Source organism: Ptychodera flava, chromosome 11 (assembly GCF_041260155.1).
Source record: "Ptychodera flava strain L36383 chromosome 11, AS_Pfla_20210202, whole genome shotgun sequence".
In the NCBI taxonomy this organism is placed as follows: Eukaryota; Metazoa; Hemichordata; class Enteropneusta; family Ptychoderidae; genus Ptychodera; species Ptychodera flava.
The window spans coordinates 25,768,751-25,790,117 of record NC_091938.1 but is presented as its reverse complement, the minus strand read 5'-3'; the positions used below and the strand labels follow the sequence as shown (position 1 = coordinate 25,790,117).

The 21,367-nt window shown below is 39.1% G+C and overlaps 1 protein-coding gene across 4 annotated transcripts; it reads left to right on the top strand.

The window, feature by feature from the left end:
* Nucleotides 1–54: 54 nt before the first annotated feature.
* Nucleotides 55–21,061, top strand: LOC139143930 (interferon-induced protein with tetratricopeptide repeats 5-like). 4 transcript variants are annotated; one of them, XM_070714549.1, is made up of 5 exons: nt 55–414; nt 856–899; nt 2,407–2,524; nt 7,394–7,511; nt 17,903–21,061. In XM_070714549.1, the coding sequence occupies exons 4-5, from the start codon at nt 7,422–7,424 to the stop codon at nt 20,219–20,221; spliced, it is 2,409 nt and encodes an 802-aa protein (XP_070570650.1). In that variant the 5' UTR covers nt 55–414; nt 856–899; nt 2,407–2,524; nt 7,394–7,421; the 3' UTR covers nt 20,222–21,061. The 4 variants fall into 4 exon arrangements, with proteins under 4 accessions (XP_070570650.1, XP_070570649.1, XP_070570647.1 ...); XM_070714548.1 differs by lacking the exons at nt 55–414; nt 856–899; nt 2,407–2,524; nt 7,394–7,511 and adding exons at nt 15,886–16,220; nt 16,615–16,883; nt 17,429–17,546; XM_070714546.1 differs by lacking the exons at nt 55–414; nt 856–899; nt 2,407–2,524; nt 7,394–7,511 and adding exons at nt 15,886–16,220; nt 17,429–17,546.
* The last annotated feature ends 306 nt before the right edge of the window (nt 21,062–21,367 follow it).

Below are 21,367 nucleotides of genomic sequence, written 5' to 3'. Positions count from 1 at the left end.
GAAATGTGCATGGCTGAAATTGCTCAGACATATCATGTGCAGTGTGGTAAAAAGATATTGCTGAGTTTTATTTCTACTTTTAGAACGTGCAATATTTTATTGTATGGAATTGAAAGAAATATTCTTAAATGCAATGAATATCATGTAACCTTCTCCAAAATATGTCAAGCAAATCGCAAATCCAAAGCTGGAAACACTTTGAAATTTCTCTTTCACTTTAAATTCCCCTTAAGTTCGACAAAAGATATAACATGTTATCTTATTCAGTATTGTTTGCAACCCTTGACTTCTACACCGTAGGTCAAGAGAGCAACACCACATTGGCATTACAGTGACTGTTGGTGTGTAGTGCTGGTACTGTGTACGAAGTCTGTGACTCATTCCGCCCCACGACATCAATCCACGGAAGTTTTGGTGATTCATCCTATTCATATATTCAAACATATTTGTCGCATAAGAAAATCATTGCTGTGTTTTGTCCTCTCTTTCTGATCTAATATATTACTAGTGAATAATAAAAAACATCTTTGAAAAAATACATCATGGACTTTATTAAATGTGGGACCTTCTTAAAACAACTGCTAACCTCCACGGCGTATCAAATAGAGTTCTCCTACTTCTAAGCTGATAAAATTAATGTGATGTAGGTTTGTTCATAAATAAGCTTACTGTGTGGCAAGTTAAGAATTCCTTTTGACATATATAAAATACTTCAAGTAGCTATAGTAAAATTCTCGGTATTCGCACATAGACAGAGCTAGACAAACGTCATGTAAATATGAGTTTATTCTTTGATTATATGCATTTGGACAGATGACAAGATAACGTCCACTTTTTTCCTTGTACCTGTTTCAGTATTTAAATATATGCAACGACGTCCAGAACAGAAGAATTATTAGGTGCGTCGAATGTTACTGAATGTAAATGGCTTTCTGAACAACATGTTTATAAATGTTTTCCTGATAGATAAAATCTTGCATGAAAACTTCACTTTCGCTTTAAATTTCACCGAAGTACGATTTCAGATATCAAGACCACTTAGGTCAGTGTCCAAAGGTTATTCGTGATCAGTAGCCTCTGCACTTTATGCTGAGCAAGCGGAACAATACTACAAATCCTGTGAATATTGGCACAGATTTGGAGATATTTAAGGTAATTGAGGGACTATAAACATCTTGAACATGAAACGTAAAGACTATCAATGCCGAATAATCATTCCAAATATGGTGATTAGTAATGTTTTCCAACATGTTTACCACTTTCATACAATATCGCACGTACGTGTTTTTGCCAGAATGAAAACGCTTCGGTAATTTCCCTGTATTTTCGAAAACATGCTAGAGTTCACACAGTCACTCGTAGCGGGACTTAGTGAACCGGTTGTGAAGTCTTGACCTGTCTAGCAACTTCTGTTACAATGTGAATATGAAATTGTTTTGAAAATACTGAAAAAGTACTCTCGCAAAAACAAAATGAACATTTTATTTCGGGCGTGAACCTTGCAATTTGAGGGACTGCGATTTCAATGAAAAGTGCATAATTGGCAGATGTATCAACATACAAATCTTGAGTGTTATGTATACTTTGGGCTGAATCTTTCGATAACAAGATACAGGTAGCCGGTATTTACACTGATTTTTCGCATGGCATCTGACTCAGTCAACCACAGACTGCTTGTTTGCAAGCTCAAGAGTCATGGTTTCTCTGATCAAGTTCTCAGACACAATCCCTCTGATGCAGAGACTATGGCTTAAGTTAGTGAAAGCCTACCACAGGCGAACTGGACATTAATAGTCTAAAAATATAATATCATTTTCGTAATTATTAAAAAATAATAAATTATAATTATGATACATTAATATCACTAAAACCGAATTGCGATTTCATCTGGGTTCAGCTTCCTTTCTGCAGAGCAGCACTGGATACAAATATTGCATGTGTATAAGTTGTGTGTATGACATAGGCGGACGGCCGGCCGGTGAGGCCGTCCAATATACAAGAGTGTCTAACCCTTTATGGAATCTCTTCATCATTGAACGGTCATTGAGTCTATATATCGCCAAAGTCGCTGCATATGGGATCAAACGCCATTGCGAAAACGGCCATTAAGGCGTATCTCTACATGTCAACTTTAAAAGAAAGCGACAACCACAGACCAATTCGTACCCGAGTATTGCTGGATCAAGCTTTTGGAATGAGCGATACAAAATCTAGTAATCGTCATCACCATCGTATTGAGACAATTGGTTTTACAGAGCTGTGCTTCATACGAACAAAACTAGGGTGTACCACTACCCGGTAAAAGGTCGTTTCAATGCAAATGCGCAGGTCTTGATGTCCTTTATTATACAATGTCACACCCAGCAGAATACTTTTAAGGCGTTTTTCATTCGTTTGAAATCCTAGGAGTGGACTGTCTGGACGACATTTTAAAATGAATACAAGACACTACAGACAGCAACTGGAGAAATTTCCATCTCAGTTCATCTGGGAATTAGAAGACGGAACAGAAACGGACTTCGAGGTTAGGATTTCATTTGTCGCTCAAAATGTGTTTTTAAAATTCACATGACATCAATTATCTTCTGATCATCTAGGTGACTTTATTACTTTATCTCTCAGTGTCGCTTTGCTTAAATCTACTGGTCACTATACTACTCTGTTCGTCAATGGAGTCCATTGGTGTTATTTTCATGAGCAAATAGGAATCTTGTTTCTCGTATACAGTACGCTCGTTCTCACATATAGCGATGGTATGTTCCATGTTTATGGAAATATTGAAAAACTACCGACAGTATGCATATCCTATACAAGTGTTATACAAAAGATAATTTCAACATTATGCACAGGAGAGGTTGACGAAGATCAAGAGACACCTTGACGAGACTCCAACCATACTTCCTGTCCCCTTCAAAACCCTGAGAGGATATATGCATGTGTCAAAAATCGTTCCCAGGGGATCTAAGGACCATGAGTGCGCCCTCAAATGGTTCGACGAAGCCCTGAAAGACCACAAAGAAGAAGTTGCAAAATCTGGAGATAGGGATGGGCCATTGGGAGACAAAGTGATAATACTCGCCAACAAAGCGTGGGTTTTTTCTCGAGTTGGGCAATACGGAGGAAGTGGACAGGCTTTTGAAAGACTTGCGTGACATTTGTGGAGATGGACTTACAAGAAACAAACCGCCTACATTGAGGCTCACAGGGCAGCGTCCCTGATGCGCTTCGGTCCGGTCAAATATGGTGCCAGCGTGGCCTGCTACAAGCAGTCGTTGGAAGAATACCCTGAGCATGTTGACTGGTTGTTTGGACTCGTTCTTGTTACTGGTAGAAAGAATCGGTTTGATTCCATCGATCCCCGAAACACTAGGGCTACATCTGTGAGTTGTTTGCGCAAGGTAATTCATCTGGATCCACACTACAGTCTAGCCCGCGTTTTTCTTGCAGAAATGATAGTGAATGATCAAAGACAAGAGGCACAAAACCAAATTGAAGAGGCCCTGCGCAGATCACCAAATACCACAGTCGTTTTACAAAGATCCGGTCAGTTCTTCAGAAAACTGAAATCTTAGATCGGGCACTACAGTTATTTGAACAAGCGTTGAAGTTTGAGCCAAAGTCAAGCTTTATTCATCATCAAATAGGTTTGGTTTACCGAGAAAAGTACTTTCAAGCAAAACGTGCTGAAAGACGAGATCATCGTCGACACTGCTATCAGAGAGGTGGGCCTCGGCATTTTATGGACACAGCTTTTGAGTTTTATGACAAAGCAATAGAGCTTTCCGGGGGCTATCACTTCGCCGCTCAAAATGATAAAGCTACGCTTACATATTGTCGGGAGAGATCGATGCAGCAGAAGGTATCTATTCCAAACTGACCGACACCGCCATTGGCAGTGACAAGGCGAAGGCCTTTTACAACTTAGCTAATTTTCATCATAAGACAAAGAAAAATGTTCAAGAAGCACTAAAATTTTACAAGAAAACAGTCGACTCCAGGGCCAATCAGCATTTTGTTGAAAAGGCTGCACATGAAATCATTGATTACATGAGAGCTAGGCTTCGGCAAGATGAGAATGACATTGATGCTGTGAAGGAGCTAGGGTGGGTGTACTTTAAAACAGAAAGGTTCAGCGAAGCTTGTCAATACTACGAAGAGGCCTTTGAAATCTCAAACGATAACTCTCTTGCACAAATTCTCGTTGAAATTTCTCTGAAGTTGAGAAGCACTCATAAAGCAGGTAGATATCTCGAAATACTTCGTGAATTCGACGAGGATTCCTACAACATCTTCCAGCCTTCTTTCTCAGTTATGAAAGGTGAAGAGTATACGAAAGCGTCAAAACTGACCGACGCTAAAAATGCCTTCGCCGAAGCAATCAGGTATGGTAGTCTCGTAGGATGTCAAAAACTGTTGGATATAATGAAATCTGCGTCTGACGATGAAAAATGTACAGTTGAATGGTTTAAACAGTGTGCCGCTATAGTCTCAGTATTAGACGGTCCTGAATCGAAGATTTTACAGCCAGATGAATTTGCAGTCTCAGAAGATGACAGACCCAGCATAGGTGGGCTTCGATCAGTGCTGGATTATGTCATTTCTCCATTTGATATCTTAAGAAATTTGTACCTGAAGTATGTACGGTCACTGGCACACAAAGAATCGGGTGATCAACTATTGTTCACGTCGGCAGAAATTATTTCCATCATTAGAAATGTTCTTGATGACGTCATGTCAGAGTTTCAAGCACAGAACTTTGACCTCGACCCTGAGGAGCTCAAATGCAAGTTCTTTTATGTAGAGGATGAAGAGGGCGTTTCTGAAAGAGTAAAGGCAAAGTTTGAAGAAGAGTACCAATGGAGTGAATTCAGTTCAAGATTTCCCTCCCTCTTTGGCTTCATGGTAGACAGCCAGCCAGGCCGTCACGTGCACAATCGATGGATTGTCCACTTGTTTGAGGTATCTGATCAACTCGAGAAAATGGCTTTCCCTGAAAGGGTTGTTGTTATTAGTGATGGTGATGCAGTGGATATCATTGACTTGTCAAGGGACTCTGTTGTCAAGGCAGCCAAAATAGTACGAGAATTCAAGAAGCATTGAAATTTTCTGTCTATCACCACTTGACCTCCTCTTGTTGTGGGCGATAAACAGTTCAAGGTATCATCACCTAACGATAAGAAATGTTGAAGTCGCTATCTTTTAAATTTGATTCCTCACCTACACGCATTAATTATCGCCAGATTTAATAATGCACTCAATCTGAATGATACTTTCACTCATTGAAAGTGAAGATATAACGGGAATTATCGATATTCTCGAACAGAAAAGACTGATAATTGGAATAACTGTGAATGAGATGCACTTATTTACCATAGTTTTGCGTTAAAATGTTTTACCTTTCTATTGATTCAATTGGGTACCTTTACGCCGAATATACACATATACTGTACATTTGTCGGAAATAATAAGACCAGTAGTTGCATTATGAAGTATGATAGAGCAGACAAATTATGATAACAGTTCATCGTTATGCAATTTCCTTTTCACAGCAATGAAAACGTGAAAGAGATCATATCACAATAAGAGCAATGATGGCAAATATCTAATTTTTCTGATTAAGTGGGAAAACAGAGTTGTAATTGTATATACCTGACACATATAATATTACTTGTATGAACCACTACCATGATTGTTGTTTTCCTAACAAGGCGCACTATCACTTTGTATCTTTGCTGTCAATTTAGATCACGTTCCATTGATAACACTGTCATTGATTTTGGTTAAAACAGTTACCATAAATTAGTGAATGTTCGCTCACGGCATTTATATTATCCGCCGTAATTTGCATTAGAACTTTCGTTCTATCTTGCGGTTTAGGGTGTTTGCATAACCCATACCGTGGAAACACATTACACGACTGTATCGCAATTTTTTCATGTTAAATTTTCAAAGCTAGAATATGTTTAATAAAGTTTCTTATTATGAAAAATGCCTGAAGTATGAGACTTACTAGCGAAAGCGTATATACCATACATTTCAATTTTGAAATATGCATGGCTGAAATTGCTGAGACATATCATGTGCAGTGTGGTAAAAAGATATTGCTGAGTTTTATTTCTACTTTTAGAACGTGCAATATTGTATTGTATAGAATTGAAAAGAAATATGCTTAAATGCAATGAATATCATGTAACCTTCTCCAAAATATGTAAGCAAATCGCAAATTCAAAGCTGGAAACACTACTTGGAAATTTCTCTTTCACTTTAAATTCCCTGTGAGTTCGACAAGATATATAACATGTTATCTTATCCAGTATTGTTTGCAACCCTTGACCTCTACACCGTAGGTCAAGAGAGCAACACCACATTGGCATTACAGTGACTGTCGGTATGTAGTGCTGGTACTGTTTACGAAGTCTGTGACTCAATCCGCCCTACGACATCAATCCACAGAAGTTTTGGAGATTCATCCTATTCATATATTCAAACATATTTATCGCATAGGATAATCATTGCTGTGCTTCGTACCCTTTTCCTGATCCAATATATTACTAATGAACAGTAAAAACATTTTTTAAAAAAATACATCATAGACTTTATTAAATATGGGCCCTACGTAAAACAGCTTCTGCTTTAACCTTCGTGACGTAGCAAATAGAGTTCTCCTAATTATAAGCTAAGACAGAGCTAGACAGACGTCGTGTCAAAATGAGTTTATTCTTTGATTATATGCATTTGGACACATGACGTGATAACGTCCACTTTGTCCTTGGAAACGTTTCAGTTTTTAAAAATGTGAATATATCCGGATCAGAAGAATTATTAGGTGCATCGAATGTTAATGAGTGGACATAGCTTTCTTCACAACATGTTTATAAATGTTTTCCTGATAGATAAAATCTTGCATGAAAACTTCACTTTCGCTTTAAATTTCACCAAAGACCGATTTCAGATATCAAAGACCACTTAGGTCAGTGTCCAAAGATTATTCGTGATCTTTAGCCTCTGTTCTTTATGCTGAGCGACAGGCACAACACCACACATTCTTTGAATGCTGGCACTGATTTGGAGACATTTAAGGTAATTGAGGGGCTATAAACATCTTGAACATGAAACATAAAGACTATCAATGTCGAATAAACATTCCAAATATGTGATTTTAAAAGGAAACGACAACCACAGACTAATTAGTACCCGGAGAACTGCTGGATCGAGCTTTTGAAATGAACAATATAAAATCTAGTAATCTTCTGTATCATCATAAACATATAAAGCCAATTGGTTTACAGGGTTGTGTATCTTGCGAAGAAACCTAGGATGCACAACTACCCAGTAAAAGACAAGTCGTTTCAGATGTGCTGTAATAAACTTTTTTCATTCCTTTCAACTCTAGGAGTGGACTGTCTTGACGACATTGTAAAATGAACACAAGCGACTACAGACAGCAACTGGAGAAATTCCCATCTCAATTTATCTGGGAATTAGAAGATGAAACAGAAAGGAACTTTGAGGTTAGATTGTCATTTACCGCTGAAAATTCGTTATTAATATTAACATTACATCAATTATCTTCTGATCATTTGGTAATTTACTTTGTCTCTCTGTGTTGTCTTCTTTTAATTTACTGACCGCAATATTCATTTTGTTCATGAAGCCCAATATCGTGTTATTTTCATGAGCAAATCGGAAATCATGATTGACGTATACGCTTTTTCAGATAGCGATATTGTGTTCCATGTTCCATGTTTATGAAATATTCAAAGACTTCATAGCATTAATAGGGCCTACCGAAGTATGCATATTCAGAGGTCCCATGTCTAAACTAGTTATTGAGTTACACAACTGATAATTTCAACATTAATTCACAGGAGCAGTTGATGAAGATCAAGAGACACCTTGACGAGACTCCAAACATACTTCCCGTACCCTTCAAAACCCTGAGAGGATACATGCATGTGTCAAAAATTGTTCCCAGGGGATCTAAGGACCACGAGTGCGCCCTCAAATGGTTTGATGAAGCCCTCAAAGACCACAAAGAAGAAGTTGCAAAATCTGGAGATAGGGATGGGCCATTGGGAGACAAAGTGATAATACTCGCCAACAAAGCGTGGGTTTTTCTCGAGTTGGGCAACACTGAGGAAGTGGAAAGGCTTCTAAAAAACTTGCGTGACATTTGTGGAGATGGACTCACCAAGAAACAAACCGCCTACAAAGAGGCTCACAAGGCGGTGTCTCTGATGCGTTTCGGTCCGGTTAACTACGGGGACAGCGTGGCTTGCTACGAGAACTCGTTGAAAGAATACCCTGAAAATGTTAACTGGTTGTTTGGACTTGTTCTTGTTACTGGTAGAAAGAATCGTTTTGATTCCATCGACCAACGAAACACGAGGGCTACATCTGTGAGTTGTTTGTACAAGGTAATTCATCTGGATCCAAACTACAGTCTAGCCCGCGTTTTTCTTGCAGAAATGATAGTGAATGATCAGAGAGAAGAGGCACAAAACCAAATTGAAGAGGCCCTGCGAAGATCACCAAATACCACAGTCGTTTTACAGAGATCCGGTCAGTTCTTCAGAAAACTGAAAACCTTAGATCGGGCTCTACAGTTATTTGAACGAGCATTGAAGCTTGAGCCAACATCAAGCTTTATTCATCATCAAGTAGGTTTGGTTTACCGAGAAAAGTACTTTCAAGCAAAACGTGCTGAAAGACGAGATCATCGTCGACACTGCTATCAGAGAGGTGGGCCTCGGCATTTTATGGACACAGCTATTAAGTCTTATGACAAAGCAATACAGTTCTCCGGAGGGCTATCACTTTGCCGCTCAAAATGATAAAGCCTACGCTCACATATGGTTAGGAGAGATGGATGTAGCTGAAAATATCTATTCTAAACTGACCGACATCGCCATAGGCAGTAAAAAGGCGAATGCCTTTTACAATTTTGCTCAATTCCATCAGAAGACAAAGAAAAATATTCCAGAAGCACTGAAGTTGTACAAGAAAACAGTCGACTCAGGGGCCAATCAGCATTTTGTTGAAAAGGCAGCACATGAAATCATTGACCGAATGAGAGCTAGACTTCGGCGAGATGAGAATGACGTTGACGCTTTGAAGGAGCTTGGATGGGTGTACTTTAAAACGGAAAAGTTCGTCGAAGCTTGTCAATTCTATGAGGAGGCGTTTGAAACCTCAAACGATAACTCGCTTGCACAGATTCTCGTTGAAATTTCTCTGAAGTTGAGAAACACTCATAAAGCTGGTAGATATCAGTCTTGAAATACTTCGCGGATTCGACGTGGATTCCTACAACATCTTCAAATCTTCTTTCTCAGTCATGAAAGGTGAAGAATATATGAAAGCGTCAAAACTGGCCGACGCTAAAAATGCATTCGCAGAAGCAGTCAGCTATGGTAGTCTCTTAGGATGTCAAAAACTGTTGGATATTATGAAATCTGCGTCTGACGATGAAAAATATACAATGGAATGGCTTAAACAGTGTGCTGATATAGTCTCAGTATTAGACGGTCCTGAATCGAAGATTTTACAGCCAGATGACTTTACAATCTCAGAAGATGACAGACCCAGTATAGATGGTCTTCGATCAATACTGGAGGATATCATTTCTCCATTTAATATCTTAAAGGATTTGTACCTTAAGTATGTACGGTCACTGGCACACGAAGAATCGGGTGATCAACTGCTGTTCACGTCGGCAGAAGTTATTTCCATCGTTAGAAATGTTCTGGATGACGCCATGTTAGAGTTTCAAGCACAGCACTATGATCTCGACCCTGAGGAGCTCAAGTGCAAGTTCTTTTATGTAGAGGATGAAGAGGGCGTTTCTGAAAGAGTAAAGGCAAAGTTTGAAGAAGAGTACCAATGGAGTGAATTCAGTTCAAGATTTCCCTCCCTCTTTGGCTTCATGGTGGACAGCCAGCCAGGCCGTCACCTGCACAATCGATGGATAGTCCACTTGTTTGAGGTATCTGATCAACTCGAGAAAATGGCTTTCCCTGACAGGGTTGTTGTTATTAGTAATGGTGATGCAGTGGATATCATTGACTTGTCAAGGGACTCTGTTGTCAGGGCAGCCAAAATAGTACGAGAATTCAAGAAGTATTGAAATTTTCTGTCTATCACCACTTGACCTCCTCTTGTTGTGGGCGATAAACAGTTCAAGGTATCATCACCTAACGATAAGAAATGTTGAGGGCGCTATCTTTTAAACTTGATTCCTCACTTACACTCATTAATTATCGCCAGATTCAATAATTCACTCCATGTGAATGATACTTTCATTAATTGAAAGTGAAGATATAACAGATATTATCGTTATTCTCGAACAGAAAAGACTGATGATTGGAATAACTGTGAGTGAGATGCACTTATTTAGCAAAGTTTTGTATTTAAATGTTATACCTTTCTATTGGTTCAATTGTGTACCTTTACGCTTAAAAATACACATATAATGTACATTTGTCGGAAATAATGAGACCAGACAAAGCAGACAAACTATGATAACAGTTCATCGTTCCGCCATTTCCTTTTCACAGCAATGAAAACGTCAAAGAGATCATATAATAATAAAAGAAATGATGGCAAATATCTAATTTTTCTGGTTAAGTGGAAATACAAAGTTGTACACAACTAACCAATATAATATTACTGATACGAACCACTACCATTATTCTCATTTTTGTTTTCCTAAACAAGATGCACTATCACTTTGTATCTTTACTATCAATTTAGATCACGTTCCACTGATAACACTTCCACTAGTTTTGGTTAAAACAGTTACTATAAATTAGTGAATGTACTATCATGGTATTTTATTTTATATTATCCGCCGTAATTTGCATTAGAACTTTCGTTCTATCTTGCAGTTTAGGGTGTTCGTATAATCCATACCGTGGAAACACATTCGACTGTATCGCAATTTTTTTTCATGTGAAATTTTCAAAGCCAGAATATGTTTAATAAAGTTTCTTACAATGAAAAATGACTGAATTATGAGACTTACGTACACGGCTGGATTGGCTCAGACTTATCATGTACAGTGTGGTAAAACGATATTCCTGAGTTTTATTTCTACTTTTAGAACGTGCAATATTGTATTGTATGGAATTGAAAAGAAATATGCTTCAATGCAATGAATATCATTTAACCTTCTCCAAAATATGTAAGCAAATCACAAATCCAAAGCTGAAAACACTACGTGGAAATTTCTCTTCCACTTTAAATTCCCTGTAAGTTCGACAAGAGATAAATAGAGACACACTCGATCTCATTCAGTATTGTTTGCAACCCTTGACCTCTACACTGTAGGTCAAGAGAGCAACACCACATGGGCAGCACAGTGATTGTTGGTGTGTAGTTCTGGTACTGTTTACGAAGTTCTGGTACTGTTTACGAAGTCCATGACTCAATCCGCCCTGCGTAATCAATCCACTGCGTAATCATTCCAAGGATGGTGATTAGTAATGTTTTCCAACATGTTCACCACTTTCATACAATATCGCGCGCACGTGTTTTGCCAGAATGAAAACGCTTCGCTAATTTCCCTGTATTTTCGAATACATGCTAGAGCTCACACAGTCACTCGTAGCGGGACTTAGTGGACCGGTTGTGAAGTCTTGAACTGTCTAGCAACTTCTGTTACAATGTCAATATGAAATTGTTTTGAAAATACGGAAAAAACTACTCTCTCAAAAACAAAATGAACATTTCATTTCGGGCTTGCGCCTGAGAGGGACTGCGATTTCAATGTGAAGTGCACAATTGGCAGATGTGTCAACAAACATGTGTGATACGTATGTTTTTAGCTGAATCTTTCGATAAGAAGGATACAAGTAGCCTGTATTTACTCTGATTCAGACCATCCCTTTAATCATATCAATGATTCGCAGTTCTCACTATCAAATGATGCAGGAAGACGTCTAATGATGATGGATATTTCAGTCAGTATGCTTAGTTTATGACTGATACTAGAAATTCTAGTTATGGCAGTTTGTCGTCCTCGCTAGTTTTTGAGTGTGCTTGTGTCTGGACTTTTTTGGATTCTGCAAATGGGACTTGACCCCTCAGAGTACCTTAAGAATACATTTCAATCCTCTCACTCTATATGGGCTATTGATTTTGCCAAACACTGCGATCGCCACCACCAATCTGGAAAAAGAGTAGTAATGGCCTATCTAAACTCAAGCGGGTTTATATTTAAGAAGACGAAAGTTTAAGTGTAGGACTTGAACTGAATGGACCATTCAGAAAGAGAGACAAAATTGATATTTCATCATAAGTAAAGTTAGTCGCAGAATACATTTATTCTACAACCAAACATTTGCTATTGCTCCCAGCTGTGGCTTACAAAAAGCGACCCATTCATTTACAATTTATAATTTTAAATTATTCTGGCTGGTTCTCTTTTGGCAGTAAACTAGCATGCAGGAATCGTTTTCCTCACCGGCCTAGAATACATACTTCGTCTCATAACTTATCCAACCTCACTCAACTCAAGTTGTACCAACCTCATTTCAAGGAGACCCAACCCCGCCAACAGCAACAAGATCCCTTGCTTGAAAAATAAATCAATGAAAACTGCATACAATCTGAACACCATGGTAAAGGGATACTTTTTCGGAATGTGGGAGATTGATTGTTGAATGTTATTTTAAACACGGGAGTGAGCACCATGGTCAAGAAAACTTTGATGTAAGTGCCAATGTTCTCAGGTGATCTCGAGATTGCATTGGATAAATTCTCTTGTCGGTTTATTGTGGAAGTAAGAAGACAATACCCACATAACTTGGGTAAGGCAATCATTCTTTATATCTCATAAATAATCAAATTGATTCAAATAGGATGGAATTTATTTAAGTCACTGAATGGCAGAGCTGTGTACGAATGCTTCTTCGACAGCAGTCAGGATGGGCTACGTTATTGAGCTGTATGTTTTGGTTTTGCTTGTTTTAGTTTTTATTGTCGTGAAATGGTATTGTTATTGTTGTTCTCTATTTGACATGTTATTACGTCATAACAGGAACAGCTTTTCACAAATTTACACAGATGGAATTACAGTATAGGGTGCTCAGAAACAGTTGGGAGTCGTATCGAAGTGATTTTTACACGATCATGATTCAGATAAAACTAACGTTGTACGTCATACTTGCATGAAAAACATGTCATAAGTTTTACAGTGGAATTTGATTGAGTGTCCGTTTTGCCTTGCAGAGCTCGACAAGTCTACATGTTGCTTATCATTAGAAAAGTAAACATTTGCATCTTTGATGTTAGATTATACAGCGCGCGGCGAACGTTTCCCATACACTGTCTAGTCTACAATCATGACAGTCGTTTCAGCATGCCACTCATGCACAACAAGCTTGACACCGCACTACAGCTATAGCACATCATCAAAGTTTTCTGTCAGCTATTTGTGTACTTTGATTTGGGAAATACAACTCAGACAAAACTCACTGGCATATTTTTCGAGTGTCGGATCTATATCTCGAGGAATGTCCTCAACATCAACCGGACTGACTCTGGGCGTTTTATTATAGTAGAACATTGTATTTCTTCAGCAAGGTAAAGAATATTTTGAAGGCAGAGAGATATCACCGTCCCCTCCATGCTAACCCGTTGCCGTGTATGATGCCGTCCGGGAAATTAAGTGCCAAAATACAGTGAATTATTTCAGAAACACTGGGTGTGTTATTCAATGGCACAAAATGTACCGTGTTGATTGAATTGCACTTGCATGTGCAAAATCAACACTTTTCTTCAAGTCTATTTTGTAGCTCAGAGAAGTGTCAATTGAGAAAGTTTCATTTAGCTGAGACAAAAGAGAAAGCGGGATTAAAGTTTCATGCAGGAGTGTTTAGCATTTTCTGGTTGACAATATTCAGTGTTGTATCGTGTCAAACTTGTTAGAGTAGACTGCACTGGCAATGCTACAGACTGCATGCTGAAGGAACTGTTGTCGTGATTGCTGACATCGAGAGGAGAAGAAAAGTTTTTTTTTAAAGAAGAATTTACTTGATTCTTCATAAAGTTCCCAATTTAAAAGTAAGGCCAAAAAAAAAAAAAAAAGCTGTTCAACGGGCGGGATGACTTCAAAGTTGGGTAGGTAGGTCGGATTTTTTTTTTTTTTTTGAATTTATTTTTTTTTGGTTTTGAATTTATTTTTTTGGTTTTTCTTAAACAGAACATATAATATAAACACTTTTTGTGTGTTTCATGCTTTTCTTAGTCACATAACATATATTGGATATGTGTTTAGTACGTTCATGATTTTTTCAATTTTTTATTAACATGGGTTGGTTGTCTCACAACAGCTTCTTTGCCTTCACTTCTACAGTTCAATCTACAGGTGCCGCCAACAGGTAAATTTCATGAATTTCTCAAAATCATCACAAAACCCTGTTTTGAAGGCTGATATACCGATTTTTCTTATTTTTGACCCAGACCGAAAATTTGGAGGGGAAAGTTAGAGCTGTTCGTAACTGCCCTCCCACTGGTATACACTGAAAATGTGCTCTCCCACTGAATTTTGATGCCCACTGCCCTCCGGTATCTACAGTCTGCCCGCTCCCCACTCCTCACAACAATTCAAGCTCCCCGCTGCCCTCTCCCCACTACTGAAATTCCCCATTGCCAACTAGATGCCCACTAGGCACCCAGATCAACACAAAACCATGCAAGCAGTTAGCAGTATACCTTGGAACATTGCCCCCCCTCTAGTTAGGTTCTATTAAGCACGCAGCTTTCCCCTCCCTCAAAGTATTTTCCGGTGCCCACTGTCAAAAATGTTCTCCTGCCTGCTGGAAGTAATGAAATTTCTTCCCCGCCTACAATAAATATCGATATTTTCTCCCCTCCCGCTCATTAGTTTTGAAATCTGCCCGCCCACTGAAAAACTTCGCACGAACACCTTTTTGCACGAACAGCTTCGTTGGCGGCACCTGAATCTAACGGAGCCAATTTCTGTGTTGGTGTCACCAGCCATATGAGCACGGTGCATTCCAACCAAAACTCGCGACTCAGAAACTGACGGATCAGCCCCGGGAATGTCCGGGGTGACGTCGTCGAACGAGGGAGCGAAATTAGACCATTCTTCCTGTGTCCAAGTCAAACAAATGTCACAAGGTTGACTCCTTGTGCAGTCTCGACAACGGGAACACAAATCATGTCCGTCCTGCAGTGAGAACTGCTGCTTACAATCACACATTCGATAGGAGAAAGCCATGACGAAAATCGGAACGAGTGATAACTCAAAGAACAATAAAGAATTTTCAAGGAACACTGAAAATAGGAACACTAGAAAATATAGACTGTACAACCAGTTGGACGTGAAATAAACGCCGGTGAAACAATACAGTACAGAGTGTCTAAGCTATACGGAACACGTGGCGTAATAATTTATTTTCCACGGCGTAACCCTGCCCTTCACCTTGACCAAATGTTTGTGATGCGCTTCCACCTTTACTCTTCAAATCATAGCCTGTATCAATCTCACTCAAGTCAATGTCATCGAAAATGTGAAGGTCATTCATCTTACAGACAGATGTTCACTGAATAACATCTCCGCGTTTCTTCAGATTCGTAAGATTCGGGGAAAAAAAAGAAAAATGTGGAGTGGTCCAAATATGGGTCGGTCGGGCCCGTTGAACAGATAATTTTTTTTTTCTCGCCTAAACCCTAAAAGAAACTGGTGATGTGCATGTCGTGAGTGACATGCTGAAACGACTGCAATGATCGTGACGAGACAAACCTTTTTATCGCGCGCTGTAATCTAACACCAACCAAAGACGAAGACTCAATTTGTTGCAAATGTTTACTTTTCTTATGATATAAAGCAACATGTAGATTCGTCGAGCTCTGCAAGGCAAACCGGACACTCAATCAAATTCCACTGTAATTTCAAATCGATCGAGTATCTGCCTTGGACGAGCAGAAGCAAACAAAAATTTGCCAAAGCGAATTCGATATTAGATAGACGTTAGTCGATAACAAAGTACCTGGAAAGCAATCTCATTACCTGTAAACAATGTCTTTCATTTTAACGTTCGCAGAAATCCGACTGCCGACGCAGAATAACAAGGCTCCCTAGTCGAGTGTTTATTTTCGCTCGCCGCTGTGCAGTCACTGAAACAGAAGGATCAGGAGTTACGCTGTGCAGAAATTTTTGTGCCTGAGCTGGCGTTGACTCGTTGACATTCAAGGTAACTCACCGACAACCTATATTTACAAATGATTGCGGAAACAACAACTCGACGAACTGCCGCAGCCAATTGTGTGCCAATTTGCATAATCGCACCTAAGAATGTTTTTCGTACAATTTATGACATTTCTCATAACATATCAAAAATATTTCCTCACCAATTCGGCTCAATGTTTTCACAAAATGCACGAATTATTCAGAAGTGTGTTTATGCAGACCTTGTAAATTTGGTTCAGTAGATTCACCGCACCTATGGCGACCACCCCAAGTCATTCAGTGTTCTCTGTTGTGTTAACACAGCCTATCCTGTGCCTTTTCTTTGCATCCTAAGTGAACACGCAAGAGAAACACTGTTTTCATCGCATGCAAATATCTAATGTTTGGCAATTTCTCAGAGGTTTTAGGAGCAGGATCCAGGCAGGGACATTTTTGTTCTTATATAACTACCGCTAAAGAAGAAAAGCTTTGGATATTGCGTTTCACGCAAGATGTCGCCATTTTAAAAATAGATCAACCAATACCTTGTTTTCCCCTGCTATGTATGGAACCTGTACTAAATTAAAACATTTCAAAGTGCCTGAGGCCAAAGGGTGCAATCTATCGCGTTGATATCTGATGACGTGTCATGTCGTGAACAAAGATTGACAAGCACAGTGCGTCAGAGGTATGTAAGGTCATTTGATCTTTAATGTCGCCATTGATAGCAGGCGTAGCTGTAATGATAGTGGAAGTTACCAGCGATTGGCTTCTCCAATATGGATTTTAAACCTTTGCTGATACTTCGTTCATGTACACTTACGTTCATTATGCTCTTTCTCGAATACAAATATGGTTGAACCATCAAATATTTGAATAGTAAAAATTCAACATGGCCTATATATATATATAAATATATATATATATATATATATATATATATATATCTATCGCCGGTGCGAAAACAGCCATTCAGGCTATTTCTTTACATGTCAACTTTAAAAGGAAACGACAACAACAGACCAATTGGTACACGGAGAATTGCTTGATCGAGCTTTTGAAATGAACAATATAAAATCTGGTAATCTTCTGTGTCATAATGACCATATTACACCAATTGGTTTACAGGGTTGTGTATCTTGCGAACAAAACTAGGATGCACAACTGGCCAGTAAAAGACAAGTCGTTTCAAATGTGCTGTAATGAAGACTTTTTCATTCCTTTCAATTCTAGGAGAGGACTGTCTTGACGACATAGTAAAATGAACACAAGAGACTACAGACAGCAACTGGAGAAATTCCCATCTCAGTTCATCTGGAAATTAGAAGATGGGACAAAAAGGAACTTTGAGGTTAGACTGTCATTTACCAAAGAAAATTCGTCATTAAAATTCACATCACATCAATTATCTTCTGATCATTTGGTAACTTTATTACCTTGCCCTTCAGTGTCGTCTTCTTTCAATTTACTGACCGCCCTATTCTTTTTGTTTATGAAGCCCATAGGTGTTATTTTCATCAGCAAATCGGACATCTTGCTTCACGTACATGCTTTCTCAGATAGCGGTGGCATATTCCATTTTTATTGAAATATGCAAAGACTCAGACTGACATTTAATAAGGCCTACCGAAGTATGCATATCCAGAGGTCCCATGTCTAAACTACTTATTGAGTTACACAACTGATAATTTCAACATTTATTCACAGGAACAGTTGACGAAGATCAAGAGACACCTTGACGAGACTCCGACCATACTTCCTGTACCCTTCAAAACCCTGAGGGGATACATGCACGTTTCAAAAATTGTTCCAAGGGGGTCCAAGGACCACGAGTGCGCCCTCAAATGGTTTGACGAAGCCCTGAAAGACCACGAAGAAGAAGTTGCAAAATCTGGAGATAGTGATGGGCCTTTGGGAGACAAAGTGATAATACTCGCCAACAAAGCGTGGGTTTTTCTCGAGTTGGGGAACACTGAGGAAGTGGACAGGCTTCTGAAAAACTTGCACGGCATCTGTGGAGATGGACTTACCAAGAAACAAATCGCCTACAAAGAGGCTCACAAGGCGGTGTCTCTGATGCGTTTCGGTCCGGTTAAATACGGGGACAGCATGGCTTGCTATGAGCGTTCGTTGAAAGAATACCCTGAAAATGTTGATTGGTTGTTTGGACTTGCTCTTGTCACTGGTAGGAAGGATCGTTATGATTTTTTCGGTTCCAAGAAAACAAGGTCTGCAAGTTTGGATCGGGAAGAAGTTTCTTTACGAAAGGTAATTGAACTTGATCCAAACTACAGTCTCGCACGAGTTTTTCTCGCCGAAAAGATAGTGGATAATCAGACTGATGAGGCACAACACCACATTGAAGAGGCCCTGCGCAGATCACCAAATACCACAGTCGTTTTACAGAGATCCGGTCAGTTCTTCAGAAAACTCAAACACCTAGACAGGGCACTGGAGTTATTTAAACGAGCATTGGAGCTGGAGCCAACATCAAGCTTTATTCATCATCAAGTAGGGTTGGCTTACCGAGACAAGTACTTTAAAGCAAAACATACTGGTTATAGACAAAAGTTTGTTCCAGCAAAACGAACGAATCATCGTCGACACGGCTATCATAGGGATGAACCTCAGTATTTTATGCACAAAGCTTTTGAGTCTTATGACAAAGCAATACAGCTTTCTGGGGGCTATCAATTCGCCGCTCAAAATGATAAAGCCTACGCTTACATATTGTCGGGAGAGATGGATGCAGCAGAAGGTATCTATTCCAAACTGACCGACACCGCCATAGGCAGTGACAAGACGAAGGCCTTTTACAACTTAGCTCGTTTTCATCATAAGACAAAGAAAAATGTTCAAGAAGCGCTAAAATTTTACAAGAAAACAGTCGAATCGAGGGCGAATCAGCATTTTGTTGAAAAGGCAGCACACGCAATCATTGACCAAATGAGGGCTAGACTTCGGCGAGATGAGAATGACGTTGACGCTTTGAGGGAGCTTGGATGGGTGTACTTTAAAAGAGAAAGGTTTAGCGAAGCTTGTCAATACTACGAAGAGGCCTTTGAAACTTCCAACGATAACTCTCTTGCACAAATTCTCGTTGAAATTTCTCTGAAGTTGAGAAACATTGAGAAAGCTGGTAGATATCTCGAAATACTTCGTGAATTCGACGAGGATTCCTACAACATCTTCAAACCTATTTTCTCAGTTATCAAAGGTGAAGAGTATTTGAAAGCGTCAAAACTGACCGATGCAAAGGAAGCCTTTGCCGAAGCAATCAGCTACGGCAGTCTCGTAGGATGTCAACAGATGTTGGAGATTCTGAAATCTGCGTCTGACGATGAAAAATGTAAGGAGGCATGGCTCAAACAGTGTGTCGAAGTGTTCTCACTGTTAGATGGTCCTGAATCCAAGATATTGCGGCCAGATGAAAATACAGAATCAGGAGGTGACGGTCCAAGCATAGGTGGGCTTCGATCAGTTTTAGAAGAAATACTGCCTCCATATGATATCTTAAGAGAATTGTATCTGAAATATGTAACTTCACTGGCACACAAAGAAACGGGTGATACCCTTTTGTCAACGTCCGCAGAAGTTATTTCCACCGTTAGAAATGTTCTGGATAGCGTCATGTCAGAGTTTCAAGCACAGAACTATGACCTCGACCCCGAGGAGTTCAAATGCAAGTTCTTTTATGTGGAGGATGAGGAGAGCGTTTCTGAAAGAGTAAAGGAAAAACTTGAAGAAGAGTACCAATGGAATGAATTCAGTTCAAGATTTCCCTCCCTCTTTGCTTTTCTCGTAGATATTCAGCCAGGTCACCATGTGAGCAATCGGTGGATTGTCAACTTATATGAGGTATCCGACCAACTCGAGAAAATGGCATTGCCTGAAAGGGTTGTAGTCATCAGTGGTGATGACGCGGTGGATATCATCGACTTGTCAAGGGACTCTGTTGTCAAGGCAGCCAAAATAGTACGAGAATTCAAGAAATGTCACCACTTGAATTCCTCTCATGATATGTGACAAACGCTTCAATTTCGAAGTCGTTTTGCTGTGAATTATATTCCCTACCAATGGACATTCTTGAAAAATTCCACAAAGTGCAATATTCGGAAAGACTGTTTCATCCATTCGAACTGACGATGCAATAAACATTATTGATATGTTCTTGAACAGAAAGGAATAACGACTGGAATGACTGTGTAAAATTCACGTATTTATCAAAGATTTGCCTTGTGAACGAAATTGTTGCAAGTTTTCTATGGATGCAATTTTTCGCTTTACATTAAGTATACTCTAACGTTTGTAGGAAATGTTGAGAACCTTGGTTGCATTATGAAATTTGACGGAGCAGACATATTGTGTTGATAGTTCATCATACTCAATTTTTTTCTTTTAATGGTTATTAAAATGCACAGGGGGTCATATTAAAATAATAACAACTATGACAAATATATAATTTTCCTGTAAAAGTTGAAAGCTAATTTGTATACTCATGACGCAAAAAATATTACCAATATGAATCACAACTGTTACTAACATTGTTTTTCCTGAGCCAGGTACACTATCACTCAATTTCCGAACAGTCAGTTTTTGTCACTTTCCAATCACATTACTTTCATTGGTCTTGGCAATAACTGTTGATAAGTGTGATAAGGGTGTTTGTCTTGCCTAAGTAAAGTGCCTTACATTCTATCCCATAATCAGTTGTGTGGGTTGTGTTATAGCCCCGAGCATAAACTCATAAAAATCACTGAAGTGCAAAATCTTTGATGTGAAATTTCTGTCTCAAAAATCATGTTCTAATATAATTTGAAGATCGGAATATCTTGAATAAAGTTTTTCTAGCTATAGTGTGGAAAATGCCTTAAGTGTGGGGTTTACTAGCGAAGGCGCTCGTGCCAAATATGCATTGACGAAAGTGTTTCATATGTAGATCTCGGCTAAAGGATTTCAAGCGCGGGCTAACAAAGCGAAAGAAGCATAAAATAGGGGAAAGACATAAGATTATGCATGCAATGTCACAAGACGTTGTGTCCCGAAGAAGATCTAGACAGACCCATAATCATATATAACCGATTTAATTTTTTGAGTAGATGGGTTCTCATAGTTATTATTCAGTAACCGAAAATAACTTCTTTCGTCAGCAGTGCCATTTCTAACTTTAGG

What these genes read in the sequence shown, in the direction of transcription:
- LOC139143930 (XM_070714549.1), top strand. Translation starts at nt 7,422, where the DNA reads ATGAACACAAGCGACTACAGACAGCAACTGGAGAAATTCCCATCTCAA. An exon ending in AAACAGAAAGGAACTTTGAG is followed by an intron (nt 7,512 to 17,902) that starts GTTAGATTGTCA and finishes ATTTATTCACAG; the next exon opens with GAACAGTTGACGAAGATCAA.